Source organism: Poecilia reticulata, linkage group LG8 (genome assembly GCF_000633615.1).
Source record: "Poecilia reticulata strain Guanapo linkage group LG8, Guppy_female_1.0+MT, whole genome shotgun sequence".
Lineage (NCBI taxonomy): Eukaryota > Metazoa > Chordata > Actinopteri > Cyprinodontiformes > Poeciliidae > Poecilia > Poecilia reticulata.
The window spans coordinates 11,163,100-11,185,583 of NC_024338.1; the positions used below are offsets into that span (position 1 = coordinate 11,163,100).

At 40.1% G+C, this 22,484-nt stretch overlaps 2 protein-coding genes across 4 annotated transcripts; one reads left to right on the plus strand and one right to left on the minus strand.

Moving 5' to 3' along the window:
• gtpbp1 (GTP binding protein 1) lies at positions 1 to 8,026 on the plus strand. 2 transcript variants are annotated; one of them, XM_008415794.2, is made up of 14 exons: positions 1 to 472; positions 1,795 to 1,906; positions 1,987 to 2,167; positions 2,285 to 2,468; positions 3,764 to 3,928; positions 4,454 to 4,577; positions 4,700 to 4,814; positions 4,910 to 5,054; positions 5,168 to 5,350; positions 5,474 to 5,609; positions 6,142 to 6,320; positions 6,422 to 6,583; positions 6,844 to 6,894; positions 7,048 to 8,026. In XM_008415794.2, the coding sequence occupies exons 1-14, from the start codon at positions 278 to 280 to the stop codon at positions 7,162 to 7,164; spliced, it is 2,049 nt and encodes a 682-aa protein (XP_008414016.1). In that variant the 5' UTR covers positions 1 to 277; the 3' UTR covers positions 7,165 to 8,026. The 2 variants fall into 2 exon arrangements, with proteins under 2 accessions (XP_008414016.1, XP_008414017.1); XM_008415795.2 differs by lacking the exon at positions 6,844 to 6,894.
• Positions 8,027 to 8,424: 398 nt separating this feature from the next.
• sgsm3 (small G protein signaling modulator 3) lies at positions 8,425 to 20,116 on the minus strand. Of its 2 annotated transcripts, none has more exons than XM_008415796.2 (21): positions 19,880 to 20,116; positions 16,669 to 16,758; positions 16,453 to 16,538; positions 15,784 to 15,847; positions 14,906 to 15,117; positions 14,675 to 14,782; positions 14,347 to 14,490; positions 14,032 to 14,227; positions 13,785 to 13,930; positions 13,364 to 13,597; positions 13,098 to 13,280; positions 12,845 to 13,000; positions 12,706 to 12,760; positions 12,569 to 12,618; positions 12,322 to 12,474; positions 12,152 to 12,222; positions 11,251 to 11,299; positions 11,029 to 11,114; positions 10,804 to 10,926; positions 10,339 to 10,399; positions 8,425 to 9,505 (listed from the first exon to the last, which is right to left on the minus strand). In XM_008415796.2, the coding sequence occupies exons 2-21, from the start codon at positions 16,673 to 16,675 to the stop codon at positions 9,422 to 9,424; spliced, it is 2,268 nt and encodes a 755-aa protein (XP_008414018.1). In that variant the 5' UTR covers positions 16,676 to 16,758; positions 19,880 to 20,116; the 3' UTR covers positions 8,425 to 9,421. The 2 variants fall into 2 exon arrangements, with proteins under 2 accessions (XP_008414018.1, XP_008414021.1); XM_008415799.2 differs by lacking the exon at positions 19,880 to 20,116 and adding an exon at positions 17,789 to 18,265.
• Between the last annotated feature and the right edge of the window lie 2,368 nt (positions 20,117 to 22,484).

Below are 22,484 nucleotides of genomic sequence, written 5' to 3' on the forward strand. Positions count from 1 at the left end.
ACTACACACCCACTTACGCCGCCTGTATTATTATTCATGAGGTTGTGGCTATTGCCATTATTTAGAAAAAACGTTTCGCTACAAACCTCTGACATTTAACCAGCATGCTACCATCTTCACTAATATGAGCTTTGGTGAATTTTAGTTTGGTTATTCTCGGTCTAGTGAATGCGAGTTTAAAAACCCTTGTGTGTAGAGAGCCATCGGTTCGATAAGCTAGCCGTCGTCACAACAGTTTGCACAGTCTAGAATTTAATACTACAGAGTTGGCATCGAAATGGCATCATTAGCAGCAGAGCATGAGCCAGGAATAACACCGGGCTCTGGAGCTCTGGCTGACGCTTTAGTTCCCGCTAGTATATTTGCTCCGGACCGGGGAGGATGTGGGGAAGAGGACGGCGACGAGTGCTTCGAGGACGAGGACATGACCAATGGCAAACCCGAGGATCGAAGGATAGATTGCAGCAGCAAGGTAACTCTAGGCCTGGGTGTAGCGCTGCTAAGCTAACACGACTGAATGAATGAATGAAAATATGAGTGCTGCATGTGATTATTACTTTGTTACTGTCGCGTATTGCACGGAGATGCATAGGTTAAGCATTACGTTTGAAAGTAAGGGCTCAGAGCTTGTGCTGGAATATGCTGGGTTTGGTGCAGTTTCTGCTGACGTTTATTCAAATAGTTAGCCATGTGGCTAACATTAGCTCCAGCTGATGCATGAGCGCGTAAGCCAAGAGATCGGTGGCATTAGTTGCGCTTCGAGGCACATTTTTACCATATGTTACACAAATAATAACACCAGATTATTTTGGATAGTTAAATTGCTTGCCCATTACCTAAAGTGTTGACTGTCCACTAGCTTTAAGTATCAACACCTTATATATAGCAAAACAGCATTTAGCGGGTTTGTTCTGAAGATATTCATCAGCAACATGCTCGTGTTGTGGAACGATGAATTATGAAGCTCATATTTAGTACCCATTCGCTTGAAATGAACAGACGATTTGACATGATGTAATTCTGATTGTTTGACTGTAAGAGGGAGAGAGAGAGCAATCAAGGTATTTCCTGGAAGCATCAGATTGCACATTACAAAGGTGTAATGTCATAATGCAAAGATTGCACCGGGTTGCATCACAGAACCATATTTCTGCTGACTTTAGAGCACATACAACAGTTATTGAAATGCACATAAATTATTGCACTGTCACATAAGATCTTAGTCTTTGGGGAGTTGTATAATTGCCGCTACAGTAATACAATGCATACTCTTTAGTTTATCAGGAACAATAATGCAAAGATAATCCTGATGACAGTGTACAATCATGATTGGTTTCTAAAAGTAAATATTTCAAAAGAAAATTACTTTTTAAAAAAATACTCTATGTACTACAGTATATATATAATGTGTACTACATTGTAACACATAGGAGGACTTTAGTGAATCCTAAGATTTCTAAAGATAAAAAAGGCAAACATCTTAATACTAGATATTTACTCCTGTTAGCAATCCAAACCAGCTATTACTGTAGCGCGACTTGAAAGAGTTGAAGACTCCGCGTCGATATCAGCCATACTGTGTAAATGTGCGGCTGAAGGACTTCGTGGGAAGAGTGGCACCTGGGATCTTATATGTAAAAACGCAGCTTTGGCTGTTCCATCCCCACATACCTTCTCCGCTGAAGGTATGTGGGGATGGAACAAATCTCAAACATGAATAAATCCCAGATGCACTTATTAATAATCAGTAATTTTTTTTGTCTTTGTTTCCTCTCATTCCTTGAACCCCAACAGCTGGCGCTTGTAAGCCCAAACGGGGAGCAGTATGATTCGTTACTCCGACAGCTTCGGGACAGGATGGAGGACGGCTGTGGGGAAACCATCTATGTGGTTGGAATGGGTTCCGGTGAGAAGCACGCTGCTATTCTCTCAGTTAGACTTCCCCAAATCTCTGGTGTCTATAAAACGGCTGTGTTACTTGGATAGATGGCGGTGACTGGGGTCTGGATGAGAAAGACATGGAAGCCTCCGTTGCCACAATACACTCAATGTGTGAGCAGCTGGACACTGACCTCATCCCTCTCAGAGAGCGCACCGAGGCTGCTGGGATGGTGGTGGACTACCTGATTCGGAGGCGTGTGGGTGAGCTGGACTTCCTGGAGGTCAGGTCAGTATTTGGACAGCCAGCATTTAGAATCATTGTCCCCAGGGTTAGAGGGGTTGAGCCGGTGTTCAATTGTCAGGCGTTTCTAAAGCTTCTCTAGTGCTTTTGCGTCCCCTCCAGAGTTGCGGTTGTGGGGAACGTGGACGCCGGCAAGAGCACTCTGCTGGGAGTGTTGACGCATGGCGAGCTGGACAACGGCAGGGGATTTGCCCGGCAGAAACTTTTCAGGCACAAACATGAGATGGAAAGCGGCAGGACCAGCAGCGTGGGCAACGACATCCTGGGCTTCGACCAGGAGGGTCAGGTGAGGGCTAGATAGAAGGCGTCAGTTCAGAGCGTATTGAAGAAATACAGTAGAGAAGGCAGAATGCTCACGCGCGATACCAAGCGCGTGACTCTATGCACCTGGTACGTAGAGTAGGTTCGTCATGCTACTACAAGCAGCTACACTAGAACAGAACAGACATGACTCCCACGTATCACTAAGGTCTGCTCTTTGGGAACATTGTGACCTTTATCGTGCTAAAGTGTCAATGGAGAATGAAAGGTGGAACAAACCAAAGCTCAGCTCAATCTACACTGCAATCAATGACTCACTTGGTACTTCATAATGAATGTAAACATCACCAGTACTTAAGAAAAATCAGTTATATGTAGCAGTTCTTGAGCCTAGATGTTGCTTTAATATCTGTATGTGGGATATCTACAAAGATATAAGCAAAGTATTTTCAAGAAGTCTATTTTCAAGTGTTTTTATCGTTGTATTATAGATCTAGCCAGACATTAATCTCATCCTGCTTACCGTATTTTCCGCACTATAAGGCGCACCTAAAAACCTTCAATTTCCTGAAAAGCCGACGGTGCGCCTTATAATCTGGTGCGCCTTATAGATGGACCAATATTGAGCCACAAGAGGTCTAGCAACTACGGTAAGCAGCCGCCAACTTCATTTTCGCCCCTAGAAGAAGAAGAAGCGTGCGGTGCATGCTGGGATAGTTGTCAGAACGCTGGTTTGTAATCCATTAATAAAGTTTGAGTGATCTATCTACCTACCGACCGTCTAGAATCAGGTCGTCTGCAGGTCATTTAGCACCAGGTTCTCCACGAACATGCTGTGCRCGAACTGAGAAGGGTGACCATCGTCCAGCCACGCCCCAGCCCAGTCGCGGACGGCTCTCCTTGCCAACCAGAGTCGGACTGTTTTGTTGACATTCCGTTTAGTGCAGCTCCATCTAGTGGATGCATAGCGTAACTCCAGGCTCTACTGTAGCGTCTATTCTATGCACCTTATAATCCGATGTGCCTTATAGTGCGGGTAATACGGTATTCTTTGTCGGTTGGAGAACAAATCAAACCAAATCTTCTGCCAGTTCCCTGCTTGCCACTTTTTGAAAGTTTACAACTTACCATACATGTATATTCAAAAATGTAGAAAAAAATATTTTTTCACTCCCAAATAAAGTAAGTAAAAATTCTCTTGATTGGAAGTAGCCAGAAATGTACCAAATTGTGACTTTTAATCTGATCTTTGTGTTTTGTTACACTTTTTTTTTCTTTCTTTTTTTTACACACAACAATATCCTGTCTGTCTGTGGCCAGGTTGTGAACAAGCCCGACAGTCACGGAGGGAGCCTGGACTGGACCAAGATCTGTGAGAAGTCCTCTAAAGTCATTACCTTTATAGACTTAGCTGGCCATGAGAAATACCTCAAGACCACCGTGTTTGGGATGACTGGACACCTTCCGGACTTCTGCATGCTCATGGTCAGAAAGTTTGTGTGAAGGAAATTTCTTCCCCTTAAAACATTTTGGTTTTGCCTATTTTAATACAATATAATATAATATATATAATTTAGCTATAACAAATTTAGTGTTTAGATTTCCTATGTGGATGACTTACTAGTTTTTCAAGTGTGAAATGAGACTGATATACATACAGAATTAAAAGAAAAAAAAACAATCAATCAATCAATCAATCAAATTTTATTTGTATAGCACATTTCAGCAGCAAGGCATTTCAAAGTGCTTTACATAAAATAAAATAAAAACAGCATGTGACAGTGAATAAACAGTTAGAAAGACAGAGAATTTTTTTTAAAGACAAAGAAAAAAGGTTAAAAAAGATAAAAACATTAAACCTCGCACCCCTTGTAGGACTTCAGTTAAACGTCTCACACCTCAGAGTTTTAGTTAAAACGCCATTTAACAAGAATTCTCACACCCCTAGATATAGATTCGTTTAACTGGGAACAAAACACCAATTTTTTATTTTTTTTTCTGTTTCATCAGGTTGGCAGTAACGCTGGTATCGTTGGGATGACCAAAGAACATCTTGGCCTGGCTTTAGCTCTGAATGTGCCCGTCTTTGTGGTGGTAACCAAAATAGACATGTGTCCGGCCAACATCTTACAAGGTTAGCTTTCAGCTATGTCATAACTAGTGAATTTAAGAAACATTGTGCTGATGTAACCATAGTTAGAAGACATTTGAATTCCATAAACAAAAAGTAAATGTGAGAGTGTTTCCATCTGACAGAGACCTTGAAGTTACTSCAGAGGTTACTCAAGTCTCCTGGCTGCAGGAAGATTCCAGTCCTTGTGCAGAACAAAGATGATGTGATAGTCGCAGCTTCAAACTTCAGTTCAGAGAGGTACAGAGTCTCTATGTGCAACTCGAAATTTATAGTTAGGACTAAGCTGCTTATTTGTAACCTGTGTGTGTATGTGTGTGTGGATTTCTGGCCAGGATGTGCCCCATTTTTCAGATTTCCAACGTCACTGGGGAGAACATGGACCTGCTAAAGATGTTTCTCAACCTGCTCTCCTCCAGAACATCGTACAGAGACGACCAGCCTGCTGAGTTTCAGATAGATGATACCTACTCTGTTCCGGTACACTGAGCACTGTCTGACTTCAATTGCTGGACAATGCAAAATTAAGCAAATTTGACCTAGTTTAGTTTGAGTTCTCGCTAAAGTCCTGCTTGTCCTGGTTTTCCTTCCAGGGAGTGGGAACTGTAGTTTCAGGAACTACCTTACGGGGGCTCATACGTCTGAATGACACCATGCTACTGGGCCCAGATCCTCTTGGAAGCTTCATTCCCATTGCTGTTAAGTCAATCCACCGCAAACGAATGCCTGTGAAGGAGGTCAGAGGCGGTCAGACCGCCTCGTTTGCTTTAAAAAAGGTGGGGAAGAAAACCTGCTCCACTTCTGGAAGAAGAAGTTTGTTTTACGCTGTGTGCATTTTGCGTCGAAGGTGTTTGAGTAAGGTTCTGTTTCTCTTCTTCTTTTACCACTTTCTTCTAAAGATCAAGCGTTCGTCTATAAGAAAAGGCATGGTGATGGTGTCGCCAAAGCTAAACCCCCAGGCAACTTGGGAGTTTGAGGCTGAAATCCTGGTTTTGCATCATCCCACAACGATATCCCCCAGATACCAGGCAATGGGTGGGTAACAGCAGCACTGAGAGATATTTGTCATCCAACAGCCTCAAGTTTCATGATCTAGCACAAAGTACATTATTGTTATGTGGGGGGGAAAATTAGGAAGTTTTGTGAATTTCTTCAACATACAGGTCAAGTTTGATACTTTGTTTTCTGCTCTCATTACTCTGACACCACTAAATAAAATCCCTTGCAATGTATTGCAACAACATAATAATAAAAATGAAAAAAATCGGCATAAGAAGTCTTTCTAAAGTTCTTCATAAGCTGTGAGAAATATGGCACCTATGTGAAATTAGAAACTGTTCAGATTAAACCAGATTGTACTTCACAATCATGGACTACTTTATTATTCCCTTTATGTAAAATACCACAAAAATGCATTGAATCTTATGGCTCTGACATGACAAAATGTGGAAAAAGGTAAAGTCATGTAAATGCTGTTGCAAAGCAGTGGAGTTAATTTAGTGCTAAAGACAAAACACAGATTAATTCGTCTAACTGCTGCCTATTCTGTTCCTCATGCAACAATCAGTCCACTGTGGGAGTATACGACAGACCGCCACCATCTTGTCCATGAATAGAGACTGCTTAAGGACAGGGGACAAGGCTTCAGTTCATTTCCGCTTCATCAAAACCCCAGAGTACCTTCACTGTGACCAGCGGCTGGTGTTCAGAGAGGGTCGCACCAAGGCTGTGGGAACCATCACTAAGGTAGAAAGGTTGCGTGGACGCTGCAGCGTTGGTTTCGTTTTAGTGTACAAAGCAAAAATCAAGTTTTCAAGTTGAATTATTTCCTCATAATTCTTTTACAGCTGTTGCACTCCACTAATAACATGCCATCAAACTCCAAACCTCCACAAATCAAAATGCAGTCTACGAAAAAGGTGCCACTCAGAAAAGAGGACGGCACCATGGCGACCAGCGATGATGCAGCAACGATAGCACAGCCGGCTGGCTCAAGCACGTCGCAGCCGGTGAGTCAACGCAGATCTATAGACACTCCGAATTGTTCGAATCTTCCAGAGGTTACGGTGTTTTCTTCCACTTCTTGGAGATCAGTGATCAATTCTAACATCTTTGTCTTCCTTTTTTTTTTGTTGTCCCCAATTCATCTTTTTATTAATTTAATCAATGTCAAATCTTTATTTTGCTTCATCCCAAACTCAAATTTTGCCACATTGCATCACTTCTTTATACTTTACACTCTTCTTTGCTTGCGTGGCTGAATCCAAAGGGGGAGGGAGATGGTGACCCTCAAATAAAAGAGGGCAACAAAGAGAACAAGGTAAAATGTGTATGAACGAGAACAATGGAAGCCCAACAGACAGCTGAATTAAAAAGCCCAGCAATGGGATCCATTCACAGCCTTGTGTTACTATTTAAAGTACATAATGTGTGCTACCTAACAAAGGGTTTTTCATTTTCTCTCCTTTTGTAGCCAAAGTCTGGGGGAGGTGGAAGGAGAAGGGGTGGCCAAAGACACAAAGGAAAAGGCCAAAATAGCAGCACCAACTCAATGGCAGCGCCGTCCTCCACAGCAACAGGAAACAGCTGAATTGTCGTCTTTAATTTTTATTTTTTGTTGGAAACCTCCCTCTTTAATTTCACCAAGTGTCATTCCACAAACCAATTAGATAGACATGTTTGGAGCGAGATTGTCTTAAACCTTGCCTCTTCACACCAGTTCATATCTTTGTTTTTGTACTGAAAAAAGAGAGAGAGAGAGAGAGAGAGAGAGAGAGAGAGAGAGACTGCCTCAGTTACATGTTTTATTGTCAGCTGCCTTCACCGGTTGGAAAAGTTTTGTTTTTAGGAGAGCAGTAGAGGCCAGTCTCACTCGGGATGAGGAGGTATTGAAGTTTCAAGGAGTCAGTGGAGTCAGTGCTTTGGCTGGAGAAAGCAAAGGAGACCAGTTTCAGTAAGTGCAGCTATAATTTAAAACTCCCTCCTGCATTCTCTGTGTATTTACAACAAATTGTGTCGGGCTATTTATACTGAAAATGTAAATTGTAAAAAATTGGAAACGTGAGTTTGTACAAATTGTATGCAAATTGCAAATGAATGTAGCACAGGGCAAACAATGATCCAAAACTTAAGCTATAAGGAATAAGCTGTGGCATTAATTTAACCTAGTTATTTATTTGCTGCACACGCAGGTTTACCGTTAGATGGTTGGACTATATTTAATCTCACTCGCACCGTTAGATTCAGTAGTGTCAGTCATGCTTTAAACTGGTGGTAACCTTATATTAATGGCATTAATACACAGATGGCACATTTCTCAATAAAGCAGTTGCTAATGATTATAATGCTTTACCTGTAAATCTATTACTCCATGTGTTATGGCCTGTTGCTGCTTGTGACAATTTCAGACATTTTTCTGCAGAAAGAAACAAATTAAAAAAAACTTTTCAGCAGTCCTGCTTTCCAAGTGTGTATCATTTTCATTACAGATGAAAATGTTCAAAAGTAGGCGAAACCTTTTCTGAACTTGAAGTACTCAAGACGTTGAGTACTTCAAGAGTTATAACTGCTTATTTTATCTTTAAAACTTAAACCAGACATATTTCCCCCCAGAGTTTAAGCTTTGATGTTTCTTCTGTGCATTTAAATATGGAAATGTTAACATCTCTGGGTAGACCTCTAGTTTATAGTGTTCAAGCTACGGTTATGCACTATTCTATGGCAATAATCAAGTTGACATTTTCAGCAATCAATTCAATTTTTTACGTGCAGTAAGAAGCAGTTCTCTTAATAGTTTTACAAATTAAAGTAGTCAAAAACTGTTGCTACAGAGAAATAAAAACCATCAACATTTTGATCATATAGATGTTTTAATGTAACACATATTGATGCAACACAAAAAGTAGCTACTTTCTACACATTAAATGCACGATAAGTGCATTTTTACTACCCCCATCATGGTAGCAGACACACAGTTCATGATCACCATCTGAAAGGCTTTTCTTGGCATGTGCAACATGACATGGAATGAATTTCAGAGAGTTGAGGAAAGTAACATTCTTCGCAAAAATAGTCTATATCTTTACAGCCCCATGGTTAGGAATGTTCCTTTTTTTTTGGTCCTAAAATATACGAGTTTACAGCAGGATGAAGAACTGAGGATCATGTTAAAATAGTGTTGAATGTGCACTTACAATTCATGCACAAAGTAGTGTTCATGAAATAATACAGCATAGCAGTACAGGTTATTCTGTACGACAGGAATGTTCAGCTTCTAGACATATTTTTTAACTCTGGGGGCAAAACATTGAAAACGGGACAGAAATAAAAAATAAAGTATGCACCGAACTTTAGTCTTTACAAACCAAGTGGACATTACTGGGGTTTCAGTCATTACTTTGGTGCATTTAGTGCCCATGACTCTCAGGGTGAGAACACATCTGAAGTGGCTGTGCCACTTCAACAAAGAATTATCCAAGGTATGGATTGCAATTAGCTGAAAATACATCAGAAACACCAAGATTCAATCCCTAGTGTGCAGTAGAAAGCAACTGGATTTCTTTAGTTTCTTAAAAATCGTCCCCCTCCACCCCCCTGCCAAAAAAGCTTCTTCACTTCTAAGCAAGTTTGGAAGCAATGAGAGATTCCTCTGACTACCACTTATGAGCCTGTTGCTTCCAACCATCTTGACAACTGAAGACGTCATTTGGTGAAAGGTAAAAAACAAAGAAGTCCAGTTGCTCTCTGCTCAACAACTTTGGATTGTTATGTCCTGAATGGCCGAGAATCTACACCAGCATAATACGAAGATGCAGCACACAGGGTAAATCAGATGTTCTGCTGTGCACTCAGCCGTCAATGTCCCAGCTAAAGAGGTGATGTTTCACCAGCATATCCTGCACTCCTTCTTTCAGTGGCTTCTGCTCTTTCTCCTAAAAGACGACGTAAAAACACAAAACAATTAAGATACAGACAAAAGGAAAGTAGTTTTCAGGTTTGTGTTTGTAAAGTATCAAAATCTGAAGTTGAAACGGCGTGAATGCTTTTTGGCGTTATTAGGAATATCAGTGTTTGCTTTTTTTTGCCCCCTTTTGTAGTTTTACAAAAAATATGCGTTGTGCAATTCTAATTTTAACTACTAAAAGGGGAGGGAGGAAGATAAAACTCAAATTATGATGAGGGGGGGAAAAAGGAAGAGGGTTAGTTGTAGATTTCCACAGAAATATTTGAACATGAGATATTAAAAAAGCTGTTTTAGTATCAATTCATGGTATCTGCAACTCTGGATGAAGTTAAGGAAACGTTTAGGGTGATGTTGGGGGTTTGACTGTGTATGCTTATGAAGATCTGCAGAAATGCACATTTCTTCAAAATATATAAATTTCTTATGTTTTATCTGGCAGATTATTCTGACGATGAGAAAGTCTAAAGGGCATGAGTGGTTTGGGATAAAACCTGAAGCTGAAATAAAGGGGCACTGTTGAGTCAGTGTGGGAGGTTTTGTGTTTGCAGCAGAAACTGTGAATTGGCTTCAACTAATAACTAATCTTAGTCATTTTTACAGCAACCGCAGTCTCACTCAGGTTACCTAGAGATCCCAACTAAAGAGGTGATGCTGAACCAGCACATCCACAACTTCTGCTTTCAGAATAGCAGATTTCTGAAATGGTACGACATCATCAAGGTTGTCTCTCCTCAACGCAACAGGCTGTTCTGACAATTAGATTGATTTTGCTGCCATGTTATCACCATGTCTTCTACTCACCACTTTCTTTTCAGGGAGCTCACTGTCTTGAGAAAGACTGAAGGCAAATTTTGACAGGACCCTGAGGATGCAGAAACAGAAGTATGTTTTATTTCAACACCATGGCCTTGTAGTGTCAATAAGTTTCCCTTTTGAAGGTTTTACTCCATTATCCACACGCTGAACAGTATTTTAACTGGTGCAAAACTTCCTCTTACAGAGGGGAGAGTTCAATTAAAACTCAAGCAATGCTGCCTTTCCAGGAGTTTTAGAAGCAAAGTAAATTGAAAATAGCATATTTAACAATATTAATTTTTGTCAAGTATGACAATCTGTCCAACAAATGTACGTACGCAAGCAAATTAACGCTTATATTGCATGACAAACATGCAAATTACAGAGTGAAAAAGTGTGGGCAGAGGCATAAGCTTATTACACATACAGTTTTTATTTAATATTTTGGTTTCCTGTCGCCCGTCTTAATACCTGAGCTCACACTTGATCTGCACCCAACCAGGACTGCGCAGGAAGGACCACAGATGATACCATTTTTCTACAGCAGCCATGCTGGAGCACAACACCTCCAACCACAGATGGAGAACCTGTTCACTAGAGAGACAGATGCAAAGTTAGGAACCAAGTATTATCTACATTTCTTGAAGTTGATATGTGAAACCTTTGGTAAACGTGTGTGTTTGTGAGAAAACTCACTTCAGGCCAACACACACGAGAGATCTGAACTTGACATCCATCTGAGCGTGTACAGAGTCATGGCTCATGTTTACAGCCTGCACTGCCTAGAAAAAAAACCAGACAGGTTTACTTTTAATACAATATAGACATCAGTTACGGTGAAAAACAGACAAATAGAAAAAACTGCTTCTTCGTTAGATTAAAATAAAATAATTTATTTGGACCGTTTTGTACACTCACTCTGTACAGCAACTCCTCAGGTGTCAGCACTTTTCCATCTTCATCTAACCTAGTAAACAACAGAGACGGTGACTTGATGCATCCATAACAAGTGGGATGACAAATTAATATTCCGACACACTCCTGTTACATATTACACTCAGTATGCAAAGAAGGGCAGGACCCTTGACAATGTTGCAACTGCAAATTAGTAAGTAAAAATCAGGAATGTTGTTTTACTGATGCAATGATTTACAGACTTTAAAAATCCATCACTATATTCAGTTGACAAACCATGTTTAAAACTTCATCTTTTTAAGTTTCTTACAGTTTTTAACAGTAGTTGCAACTTTCCTTTGCAGTGATGTATGTGCAGTGTGTCCCTCTCTCTCACTATAGTCCACAGCAATGTGTGTGTCTGTGCCATTTCAAAACAAACATGACAAATGGGGTGTCTGATTCCTGGCCAGTGAACCATTGTATAGATGTTTTTCAGAAGTGATCTCTGGTACTGAATTATAAATGTAGGTCTGGATGCTCTATAAGTTTCCTAACAACCGCAGCAGCAGAGTGTAGAAGCTGCAGATACAGACTCTGTGCTGCAATCGTTGCCCGTTTGTAGCCTAACTTTTGACTTACTGGCTCCTTACGTTTGTCAACATGTAAGCCACGCTCAAATAAATTTACATTCATTCAGTTTTAATCGCATTATGATTCTGTGAATATCTAAATGAATTTAATTTGAATAATTTTACAACATGACAATAAATACTTCAAATACTTCTTAGCATAAAAAGATGTAGTAAGAAGGTTATGCTGGAGGGTGCATCACATAAAAAGGCTGGGTTTTTCTGTTGGAAAAATATTCATTTAGTATAGATCGATTTATCCAAAAATGAAAACAAAAAAAGATTGCATTTACCTGTATGTTTTACAAAGCACAAGTCTAGAGTAGACAGAATTGAAGTCTCTCTCCACCTCCCTACTAGCTGCCTGAGGAAAAGCACATTAGGTAGAATAATGCATTTCTATTTTGAACCTGACAAAAGCCATTTCATTTATGAGGCCATAATAATAAAAAAACAAAACTACCTCCTCTATGAATAACCATGGGTGGCAAGGTCCTCCAAGTATAGAGGGCTTTTTTAATCCATGCTGAAAGATGGCCTTCAGGGCAGGACACAGGGTTCCTCTGACCAGGTCAGTCACTGCCTCCGTCACAGAGTCGTCACCTGCTAATGAGTACTGGACACAGGCAGGTGCACCAGTTGGTAGAATATGCAAAGGAACAGATGTCCAAAGCTGTGTGCATATTGCGGACGGGCATCCGATAGCTTACCTCCTTACTTCTTTCATCCAGAATTTCCACAAACTTGGCTGGAAACCAACCTATCACACGAGGGAGAAAATAAATAATGGATGTGAAAACAAATTAGCAACGTAATGTTTAATGATGAAGTAATAAAGAGCACACACCTCTCAGGCCGTTGAGCTCGCCGACCCAACAGTGCTCATCTTTTTGTGAAATGATCTAACACAGAAAGATGAGGGGGAGTAAGTGCAAAAGCTGAGTTTATACATCGTACACGGTAGTGAGCGTCTTAGTGCAACTCACGGTGATGATGTCATTCTTCCTGAAGCCCAATTCATCGTCGTCATGACGTTCGAAATCCAGCAAAGCCTTTGCTCGTCTCCGTCTGTTACGAGACACCACGAGAAAGTTTTCGTGGTCTCTCTGGTGGCTCTCCATGGAGTAGTCTGGTGTCAGATCCTGGAGAGGAGACGACAAAGAGTGATGGGGTTCTTAACACAGGGTGTTACAACGACAAAGTCAAAGCTTATAAGTGCAAAGCAACATTTGGACCTACAGTGCTGGAATGCCGTGGGTCAAGACAGTGGAAGTGCTCCGCAGTACGAGTTATAGCCTCCCTTAGAGCAGCAACCAACTCTGTCTGTTTGATGTTTTTGGATTTCAGGGCATCGGCTTCATCCTCCCCAAACAGCAGAGAGGTCAGTGTGGATTTCCTGCGCAGGGACTGTCTCCTCACCACCTAAATATTCACAAAAAACAGAAAGACCTTAATCAGACGGTCAACATGCCTGACAATCAGGCAGGTGTCAGCGTACAACAAACCTTGTTGAGATTGGTACCGAGTGTGGAATTGTTTCCATTGTTGAGCTGCGCCTGTTCGTTAAGAATATAGGCCAGGTGCTTGTGACGATGAGCCTCCAAAGTTTCCTGGGATAGCGTCCCAGCTATCCGCATAGCCTCTCCAAGAACTGCAGGCCCGTCTTTTAACTGACTTGGCAGGTCTGACAGAGTGTTAAAAATGGACGCAGAGTTTTCTGACGCTACGAGCTCTTCCTCCTAGAGTCAAAGTAAAATTCAGTAAGAATAATGCTTAATAATGTAAACTCATTTTACAGGTTGGTGAGAAAACTTGGAAAGAGTTCCAGCTATGCACACAATGTTTTTCTAATTTGGGGGGCAGGGGGGGCGGGGGGTGTTTGACTGCATCAGCCTGTTGAGACTGAGACAGGTGTAGCGTTCTTACCTTAATTTTGAGCATGCCCAGTGTGATCTGGAAGAGCACCACCGAGCCCTGATAAAACAACAGATCCCAGATCCTCAGAAGCAGACGGATGTCCACCACACTGGCAAATGACGTCAGGAACCAGTGCAATGTGATCAGCGACAACTCTGCATGTAAAAGAAAGACGAGCGCAGCGTAAACTCGCCAAACACTACACCTAATACGAAAGACAATAAACCAAATATAGAATTCATCTTCAGTTTTTAACCTATGTCATGCTCTTGGAGGAGGCGGTCCAGGGCAGGGAGGTACTGAACGGTGAGCTGCCGCAGAACCCTCTGATCGGTTTGGACCCCCAGGAGTGTGGAGGAGAAGTAGGACGGAGGAAGGAGGTCTTCGATCAAAGCACACATCATCCACAGAGCGTCCTCCTCCTCCAGGAAGAGCAGCAGGCAGGAAATGACCTGGATGAACATTTATGAAATGAAATCACAGTCTAACAAAGAGGCCAAAAACTAAAAATGAAAAAAATAAATAAATTGTGTAAAAGTGCAGTTAAGGAAGTAATATTCTATGTTCTCACCATGCCAGTGCCCTGACAGTACCCGATATCTGGGTAGAGCCAAGCCAGACCTCTCAGTACCCGCCTCAGTCTTGGGACTCCCACGCTGTTCAGAGTGCTGAAACATGCATTGGTTGGCATGGTCCGCAACAGATCCTTTTCTATCTGGAAGGCAGAGTTTATCATTTTAAATAATACCCAACTTATACATTTATATTCCAACATTTTTCTTCATCAACAAAAACATGATTTACAAACAGAAAGAGTAATTCATAATGATATAAATCAAATTAACCATAGCTTAGGGTGTGATGCATACAGTGAACTTAAATACTGTTGGAGATTTTACCTGCTTAGCTGTGCTGGTGTCATCATTAGAGCTATTCTTGACAATTTCTTTGTAGGAAATCTCTGAGGTCCTCTTCTTTTGCAGTGCTCCAGACAGACGCATCCATAACTAAATAATTTAAGAAAGAAAAGAGAAACGTTGAGGTTAGTTATTGGCATTAAAACTGACACCATTAAGAATAGGAAAAGCTCTTTCTGTTCCATGTTTAGTCAAATCAGCAAACATGTCTACCTGGGGTCTCATGCTGTGAGGTATCCCACCAAGGACCAAAGAACGCAGACGCTCCGACTGAGGAAGGACGGGATCGATGAGATCCCAGGTCAGATCCCCCACCGTGTGGTTATGGGTGAACTCCAAGTGGGCTTGCCAGCGAAGCCGCTGCTGGGGGTCTTCACGCTGGGGTGAACCCTCTGTGCCCAACCTGATCTTGGGCTCTCCATCATCTTAAAGGAGAGGAAAATGTCAAAATTTAGCGAGGCTAGCCTTTCCAGTTATGTTAACACTAGGAAGTACTTTTGTAAATAAAATGATTCAGACATAAAATAAAAAAGTATTTCAAAACAAAATTGCAGCAGATATTCACCAAATATGAAAAAGCTATACAACAAAATCTCAGAGCACGTAATGAGACACACTAGTGCTGTGAAAGGCAACCGTAACGATACTGATAAATAGGTTTCCCCGTAAAATAAGAATTCAGCACTGATAAAAATAGGTAATTAAAGTAAGAAAAAGCAGCACCAGTATTGTTCTGGTAACAGTAAAAGAATACGGACGGCTTGGAAACATTTAGAGAAATTGCATTAACTTTGAGCAATCAGTAACTGACAAAAAGCACCGTCTGTACTAACACAGTGCTGCAGCTGCAACACTGACGGTTAAACATGGTGCTAAAGGCAGCACAAAACATGCTTTCATCTATTAGGATGAGAAAAAGAATTGGTGAAAAATGACTCTGCGATCACATGAACTCGGTATGTGTTGTCTTTGTACTGAGATACAAAGATGTCATTCTTCTTCGTTTATATGTGGGGAATTTTACCAGTTAAGTTTATAAAAAGAGGATTAAAGGAAAAATGCTAGCGGTTGTGTTTTATGTGTGAAAATACCTTCCATATCTATCCTGAAGCCAAACTCATCATACTGTTGTTCAGGCTGCTCTGCAGGATCTTTCTGTAGAGATGACATAGTAACACATTTCTTATTAGGCATGACTTATACAAGATGCGTCAGAACAACAGACAAAGATTACATTCTTCAACAAATAAACAGTTTATTTTACTACAATAAACTCCATAAATCATTTAATGGAAGAAAAATACCATATAGTAACACATCATTTGAATTACTCTTTGCATTTTTGCCAGTCGTTTCTTCAAAACAAAACCGAATCGGACTGAGAACTGCTGAACCGGAACAGATTCACAGGGAAGCGATTTGTTAATCCTCACAGATTCCCTCTGAAAAATCTATTATGCTTTGTGTAAAAGAACTCAAAATGTGCAAATTAAACCACAATACTATCAAAACACTGTCCACAAACATATCTGTTTAAGTGAAAATTATGGTATACTTTACGTTTTTCACTTTAGTCATCATCTCTCGTCTTACAATAAGAAACTACTTATACCGGGACCATCATTTTGGCTTCAGTTGCTAAAACAAGTAACTGATCTAGCATTAAACATATTTTGGACACGTCCTCGCTTGTAATGCTATCTTGTTGAAAATAATTTAATCAACCCATTTCAGTGCCTAAAATTAAATCAGATTCTCACTTGATGATATTTGGCCAAAATATCTTGAGGCCACATGCTTGGGGTAAGGGCAGAAAAAGATCCGCCAGGTGCTGGTGTGTAAGTACCTAACACAGTGAGGGGAAAAAAAAATAAGTCAACGTGAGAAACATCCTTTGACACAATGAAGTAAGAAGGCTAGTATAGACCAATGCATTCAATAAATTCATTATTTAAAAAATTGCTGGAACTAATTACCAGACATTTTGTCGATTAACTGAGGTCACAGAGAGAGACAAAGAACCATCCAGAGAAGAGACATCAGGTGAGTGTCAGTCTGTGGAACAACTGCGGAAGAAAACGGATTGCAAATTCATTTTTTGCGTATTTTTAACAGCACAAAATAAAAAAAGTTATCAAAAATTAGACAATAAACGAGTGCAAGAGCATTTCCACACAAGATAAAACATGTTGCCAAAAATCAATAGTTTTTAATGCTACAGGACGCTGCAGTAGAATCAAAACTACAAAAACTAATTGTTAGTTTAGACAAATCCTTACAGTCAGATCATGTGCAGCCAATTCAAATCTGCTGACATCTTGACTATTTCTGTCCTATTCAGCAACCTGGAGGAATAGGTTCATGTTATGTTTTATACACATATCTACATTTAATAATGCGTGAGAAAATGATTCAGTCAGTACTTAATACAGTTGACACACAAGAAATATTAAAATATAACATGCTTATTTTTTTAATTTTGCATATCATACAAAAAAACAGACTTCATACAGAAAGTCTCTGTTGATGCAAGAGAAAAGTTGTGCTTTTTTATGAAAACTGAGGATTATCAATTGTAGTCAATGAGATTAATCAACTCAACTGCAAACTTGCATCCCTATTTCTTATAAATTTCTGGAACTCTCCATTAAAAAGAAGGGAAAATAACCCCATAAAAGATAAAAAAAAAAAAAGATATCATGGCAGTTTTCATTTTGTAAATTAAGTGTTGCGCTTACCAAAGGCTTATTTAACGCATCAACTCAGATACAATAAAATTCATTTCTGTGAACGTGCGACTTGTTTGCCAAAGTTAGACATGCTTTTTCAGTTGGTATCATTAGAATTTTTATTTATGTTCACTACTTGAATAATTTCTACATTAGTATGAGTCAAGGACAATTCATAGTGGCTTTGGTTTTGCACCGATGCTCCTATTGGAAAACCTGAATGAATTTGAATATGAAACAGTCCATTATTGCACATTTGAAATTTAACAAGAACCCAAAAAAAAAAAAAAAAAACTGTAAAAATAGAAAATGCGCATATCAAATACACTACTGCAAAATACAGTTTTCTGTGCCAAAAGTTGCTTACCATGAGTCTTTTACATCAACAAACTTGAAATCATGTCAATCCACCCCAAGCATTTTACCGTTATGGGAAAATAAATTCCTTTCCTATTTCGATTGAACAGCTTTGTGAAGGAACGTCATTTTGAATCCAAGCAAAAACTAAAGAAGCAACATTCAAAAACGTAACCTGTAGAAGACGTTCACCACTATGCAAACCCCGTGGAAGAATGAGTCATTCTAGCAGCCGGCCCACAGCATTTGGAGGGGGATTTAAGACTTAGAGATGATGAATCAATTTGAGGTTGGGAGGATGGCCAAGTACTTTCAGGGAAGCTCTGTGTGCAACTCTAGGGGATAAGAGAAGTGTAGACACTTCCTTACAACATTACCGATTTAATCACATGCCAGTGAACTTTGTAAAACGCTTCCTGCAAACTGTTGCACAAAGAAAGCCATTTACACACATAACTTAACCTCTCATAACAAAGAAAGACTTGGCTGTAAACAATTCACAGTTGTCTTACTGCATTCATCGCTAATTTCATAGTCCAAATGGGCTAACCAGAAGTATATTAACATATGTCTTGTCCTTTTGATATTTCCACAAGACATAGTATCATGCTAGGGCTGCAGGACATAAGAAAATGTTGTGGTGCCAATAATATTGGTAAATACTGCAATGAGGACATCATTGCAGAAGGAAAGCTACTACACCTCACTAGTCTGTTAAGACGTCGACTGCAATTTGGCTACCTGAGGAGATAACCCAAACTACTAAAAACTGCAGGTTAATAGTGGTTTTAGATATGCTCCAGATTCCACTCTGTGAATACCAGAATGGCAAAAACAAAGAATATTCTGCACAGTGACAAAGAGAGCCACTATATTCAGGTGTTTCCTTTGCTTCTATGAACCAAAATCAAATAGGGAACAATTTCCTAAATGTTAGTTTGTCTACCACTGCTGTAACTCTGGTATTTTTAATCGAGTTTTAACTTTGAAAAACACATCGTGCCACATGCTTATCTGGAACAAACAGTAATTCATATGCTGAAAAGAAAGTTTCAAGTACACCGTGTAGATTTGTGTAGATTTAGCATTATTTATTTCTGATTACAGTCAGCACTAAGGAACACTGACTGGGTTGAAAAGCAACYATTTATTGTCTAGCTCAAAAGCCATCTTCTCTCAAAGAAGGAAAACTATGACTTGCCATCGTCTGAAGCTGCATCACTTACTACAGCAAACACAAGAACAGCTCAGCTTCGATAGGTGTGGCTTTGCTCTGCTATGTTTGCAGAAAGTAGACAAACACTTTGCCACACCAGCAGCAACGACCAACATCCTGGTTTTCAATTAGCACAGCCGAGAACAACAGCTTTTTAACAGCGGCACTGTAAACTCACGCTGATCAAAGAGTTGTGTGTCGCCCTGAAACCATGCCGAGCAAAAACCACCACTGCGATTCCGAACACCGCCTCCAGTTGTTCCTCATAGTGACCCAAACACCGGTGACTCATTTTTCCTCATTAAGACACGTGTCACACAATGCTGCTGTTTGCCATTTCCCTCAAGATCGTGATCAAATCAAAAGCGCATTGTGAAGTCACTCATTTACAGAAAGCAAAGATATTAATCTGCTGATTAATATCTCTGAAGCGTGCGTCTTTTTTTTTTTTAGCTCCTAAAAAGTATCATACTAGAATACTGACATCTAAGCGATAAGAGACCCACCTCATATGCAAGATCCAGATGAAACAGACAGTGCAAGCACTCACCGCTGTTGTTTATTGTTGTGGTTTTAATGTAGTTTGTCAGCTGATAAATTACCGTTACGTCAAGCCACAGCTGACGTCAGGTGCAGCCGATAACAATGTACTACATTTTCCTATGCAACATATTTTATCCGCGTTGACATTTGTCCGCAGATGTAAAAGACCAAATGAAACCATTGTTGTAGTAAAAACGCTCACTTTCCCCATCTATAGAATTCAAAATAATTCAAATAATGGCAATCTTACGTACTCTCGGAGACTCCAGATGCTAGCCAAACATGCTACATTTAGCTTTATGCTAGTTGCATACAACGTAACAGCCGATTCACTTTACTTACCGTGGCATTGTTCCTGGAGAAAAGATAGGGATCCGGGTTATGCTCAAAATACGTTCTGTTATTGAATAYGGGGGKAAAAAAACATATCATWTGCTTATCACTCGCTTCTCATTACTGACATTATCTACGTTGTGCACCTGCTAAAAACGAAATGTAGCTCCTGTGTATTCCTACACCGTAAGGGTTTTCCCTGTTCTACATCCCGGAGCAGCACCTTCTGTGTAAAATATCCTTCCGCGACGACGACTGCGTGACGATTGCGCTGATGTGTTCCATTCATTTACGCATGGCCACGCCCCCCATTCATACCCGAGCCAGAAAAGCAGGGAGTCACGATTTAGAGCAGAACTTTTACGACATCGTATGTTAAGTCTGTCATGATYCCACAGAAGGTGCGTTGTGTTTTATATTTAAATAATATGCGCAGATAGATTAGGTCTTATGTTTCCATTGAATGGTCTGATTTGTTTTTGCAATTTTAAAACCTTTTATGTATTTTATATTCCTTTCCTACATTTGTAGGGATTTTTTTAAATCCCTACAAATGTATGTGTGTGAATATTGCTTGTTCACAAAATCKTGCCAACGGTGTAGAATTAAATAGTCACACAAAACAGACTCTACATTTTCTCATCAGTGAATTCACTTCATTTATAGGGAGAAATACATCAAATTACACTGCAATGACAAAACATGCTGCTACAGATTAGTTGAAACATAATACAAAAAAAAAAGAATTTTTAGAAAAGAACCATTAGCAAGACAACCACTTGTTACTTGTTTTGTATTAATTGCGTTTTCATTTGTAATTTATTGAAAATGTGTTGTTTTAGCATTGTTATTTGTGATAAACAAAAGTAAATATTTAAACATTTTAACCATGTCTGTTCTCTGCAGTACTCTTCTTTAAAAACACAATAAAACTTTTGCCAATTTGTTCAATAACTTCACAGTTGCTTGCCCCAAGCTATTTTTTTTCTTTTTTAAAAGCTTAGCAATAATATTTTGAGCACTAAAAGCAGACCTAAAACACATTAATTGGACAGCTGTCTGTATGTGGGTGGTTTAATGACTGATATGAACCAATTTGACATAGGTTAAACTTTGAGAGGTGAGTCATAGCATCTCTATAATTAAAGCAGAACAGTCACAGCCTGTATAGGTCAGAACCTACCAAAAGTGGCGTCAGAAATGGAAATTACTTGAGAGGAACGAAAGATGGGATCTGTTCAAATGTACTTCTGTTATAAATGTGTTATTTCTAACAATTCATTGACATGGTATTACTCCCTGATAGCAGAGAACAGCTCAGCAATAGGGAACTGTGTTGAGCCACAAAAATAGTTAAATGCCTTGAAAAACAATGATTTGAACTTGAATTGTTGGCTTGTTCTTTAAATGTGCCAAATTTCACATTGCTTGAGCATTCGTTGCTTGATGGAAGCATCAATTTCAACCCAAAAGATCAGCCAGATCAATTACTGTCAGAGGGACTGTATATTTTTTGGACAAACAGGTCGCTGAGAAAGCAAAGAAAAATTTCAGCCACTTGACCTTTAGGTCTTGGAGGAATTATTCCCATTACCCTCAGGCTAGCATTGCACTCCAGCCATGAAAGAAACTAATTGCTATTCCAATTCTTTCATTCCCTCAAGTCTGCTGCTGAATATGTAGAAATACTCATCTCAAACACAGTTGTTTATTTTAGAGGCTCTGCTAAATTTATTTATTTTTTGTTTTTTTATTTTTGCTTCTCTTTAATTTCCCATTGGGCTGCACAGTGGCACAGTTGGTAGAGCTGTTGCCTTGCAGCAAGAAGGTTCTGGGTTCRATTCCCGGCCCCGGTCTTTCTGCATGGAGTTTGCATGTTCTCCCTGTGCATGCGCGGGTTTTCTCTGGGTACTCTGGTTTCCTCCCACAGTCCAAAAACATGACTGTCAGGTTAATTGGCCTCTCCAAATTGTCACTAGGTGTGAGTGTGTGTGTGCATGGTTGTTTGTCCTGTGTGTCTCTGTGTTGCCCTGCGACAGACTGGCGACCTGTCCAGGGTGACCCCACCTCTCGCCTGGTACGCTAGCTGGAGATAGGCACCAGCACCCTTCCCGACCCCACTGAGGGTCAAGGGTGTAAGAAAATGGATGGATGGATGGATGGATGGATAATTTCCCATTATGACATGAGCATGCATAGATCTAACAACAGGAAGGCTGATTTTGACTAATCTAGATTTCAATCTGAATAACATCACAACCTTTGCCAAATCGAAGCCAGTTTGGTGGCAAAGGCAAACCTCAGCATTCAGCAGGTGATTCATTTATATCTTCAGGACTGGGTTCGTACACCAACCACCCAGCTCTTCTTCTATTTAATTTAACCTGAGTTAGTGGAAGGTTTATTAGAGTAAAGTAATTTGCTATGACTCTCTGAGGAGCCTCTGAGGGTACATGACAGAAGGTTGTGCTTAGCTGCTGAAGCTTAAAGGGGCGAAGTAGTCAGAGGAAAGTAAAGTGCTGGTCTGATGGGGGCCGTTACTAAACACTCCAAAACCAAAAATTGCCTATAGAATTTGACTAGTTTTAGCATACTGTCATAAATGAGCAATTAA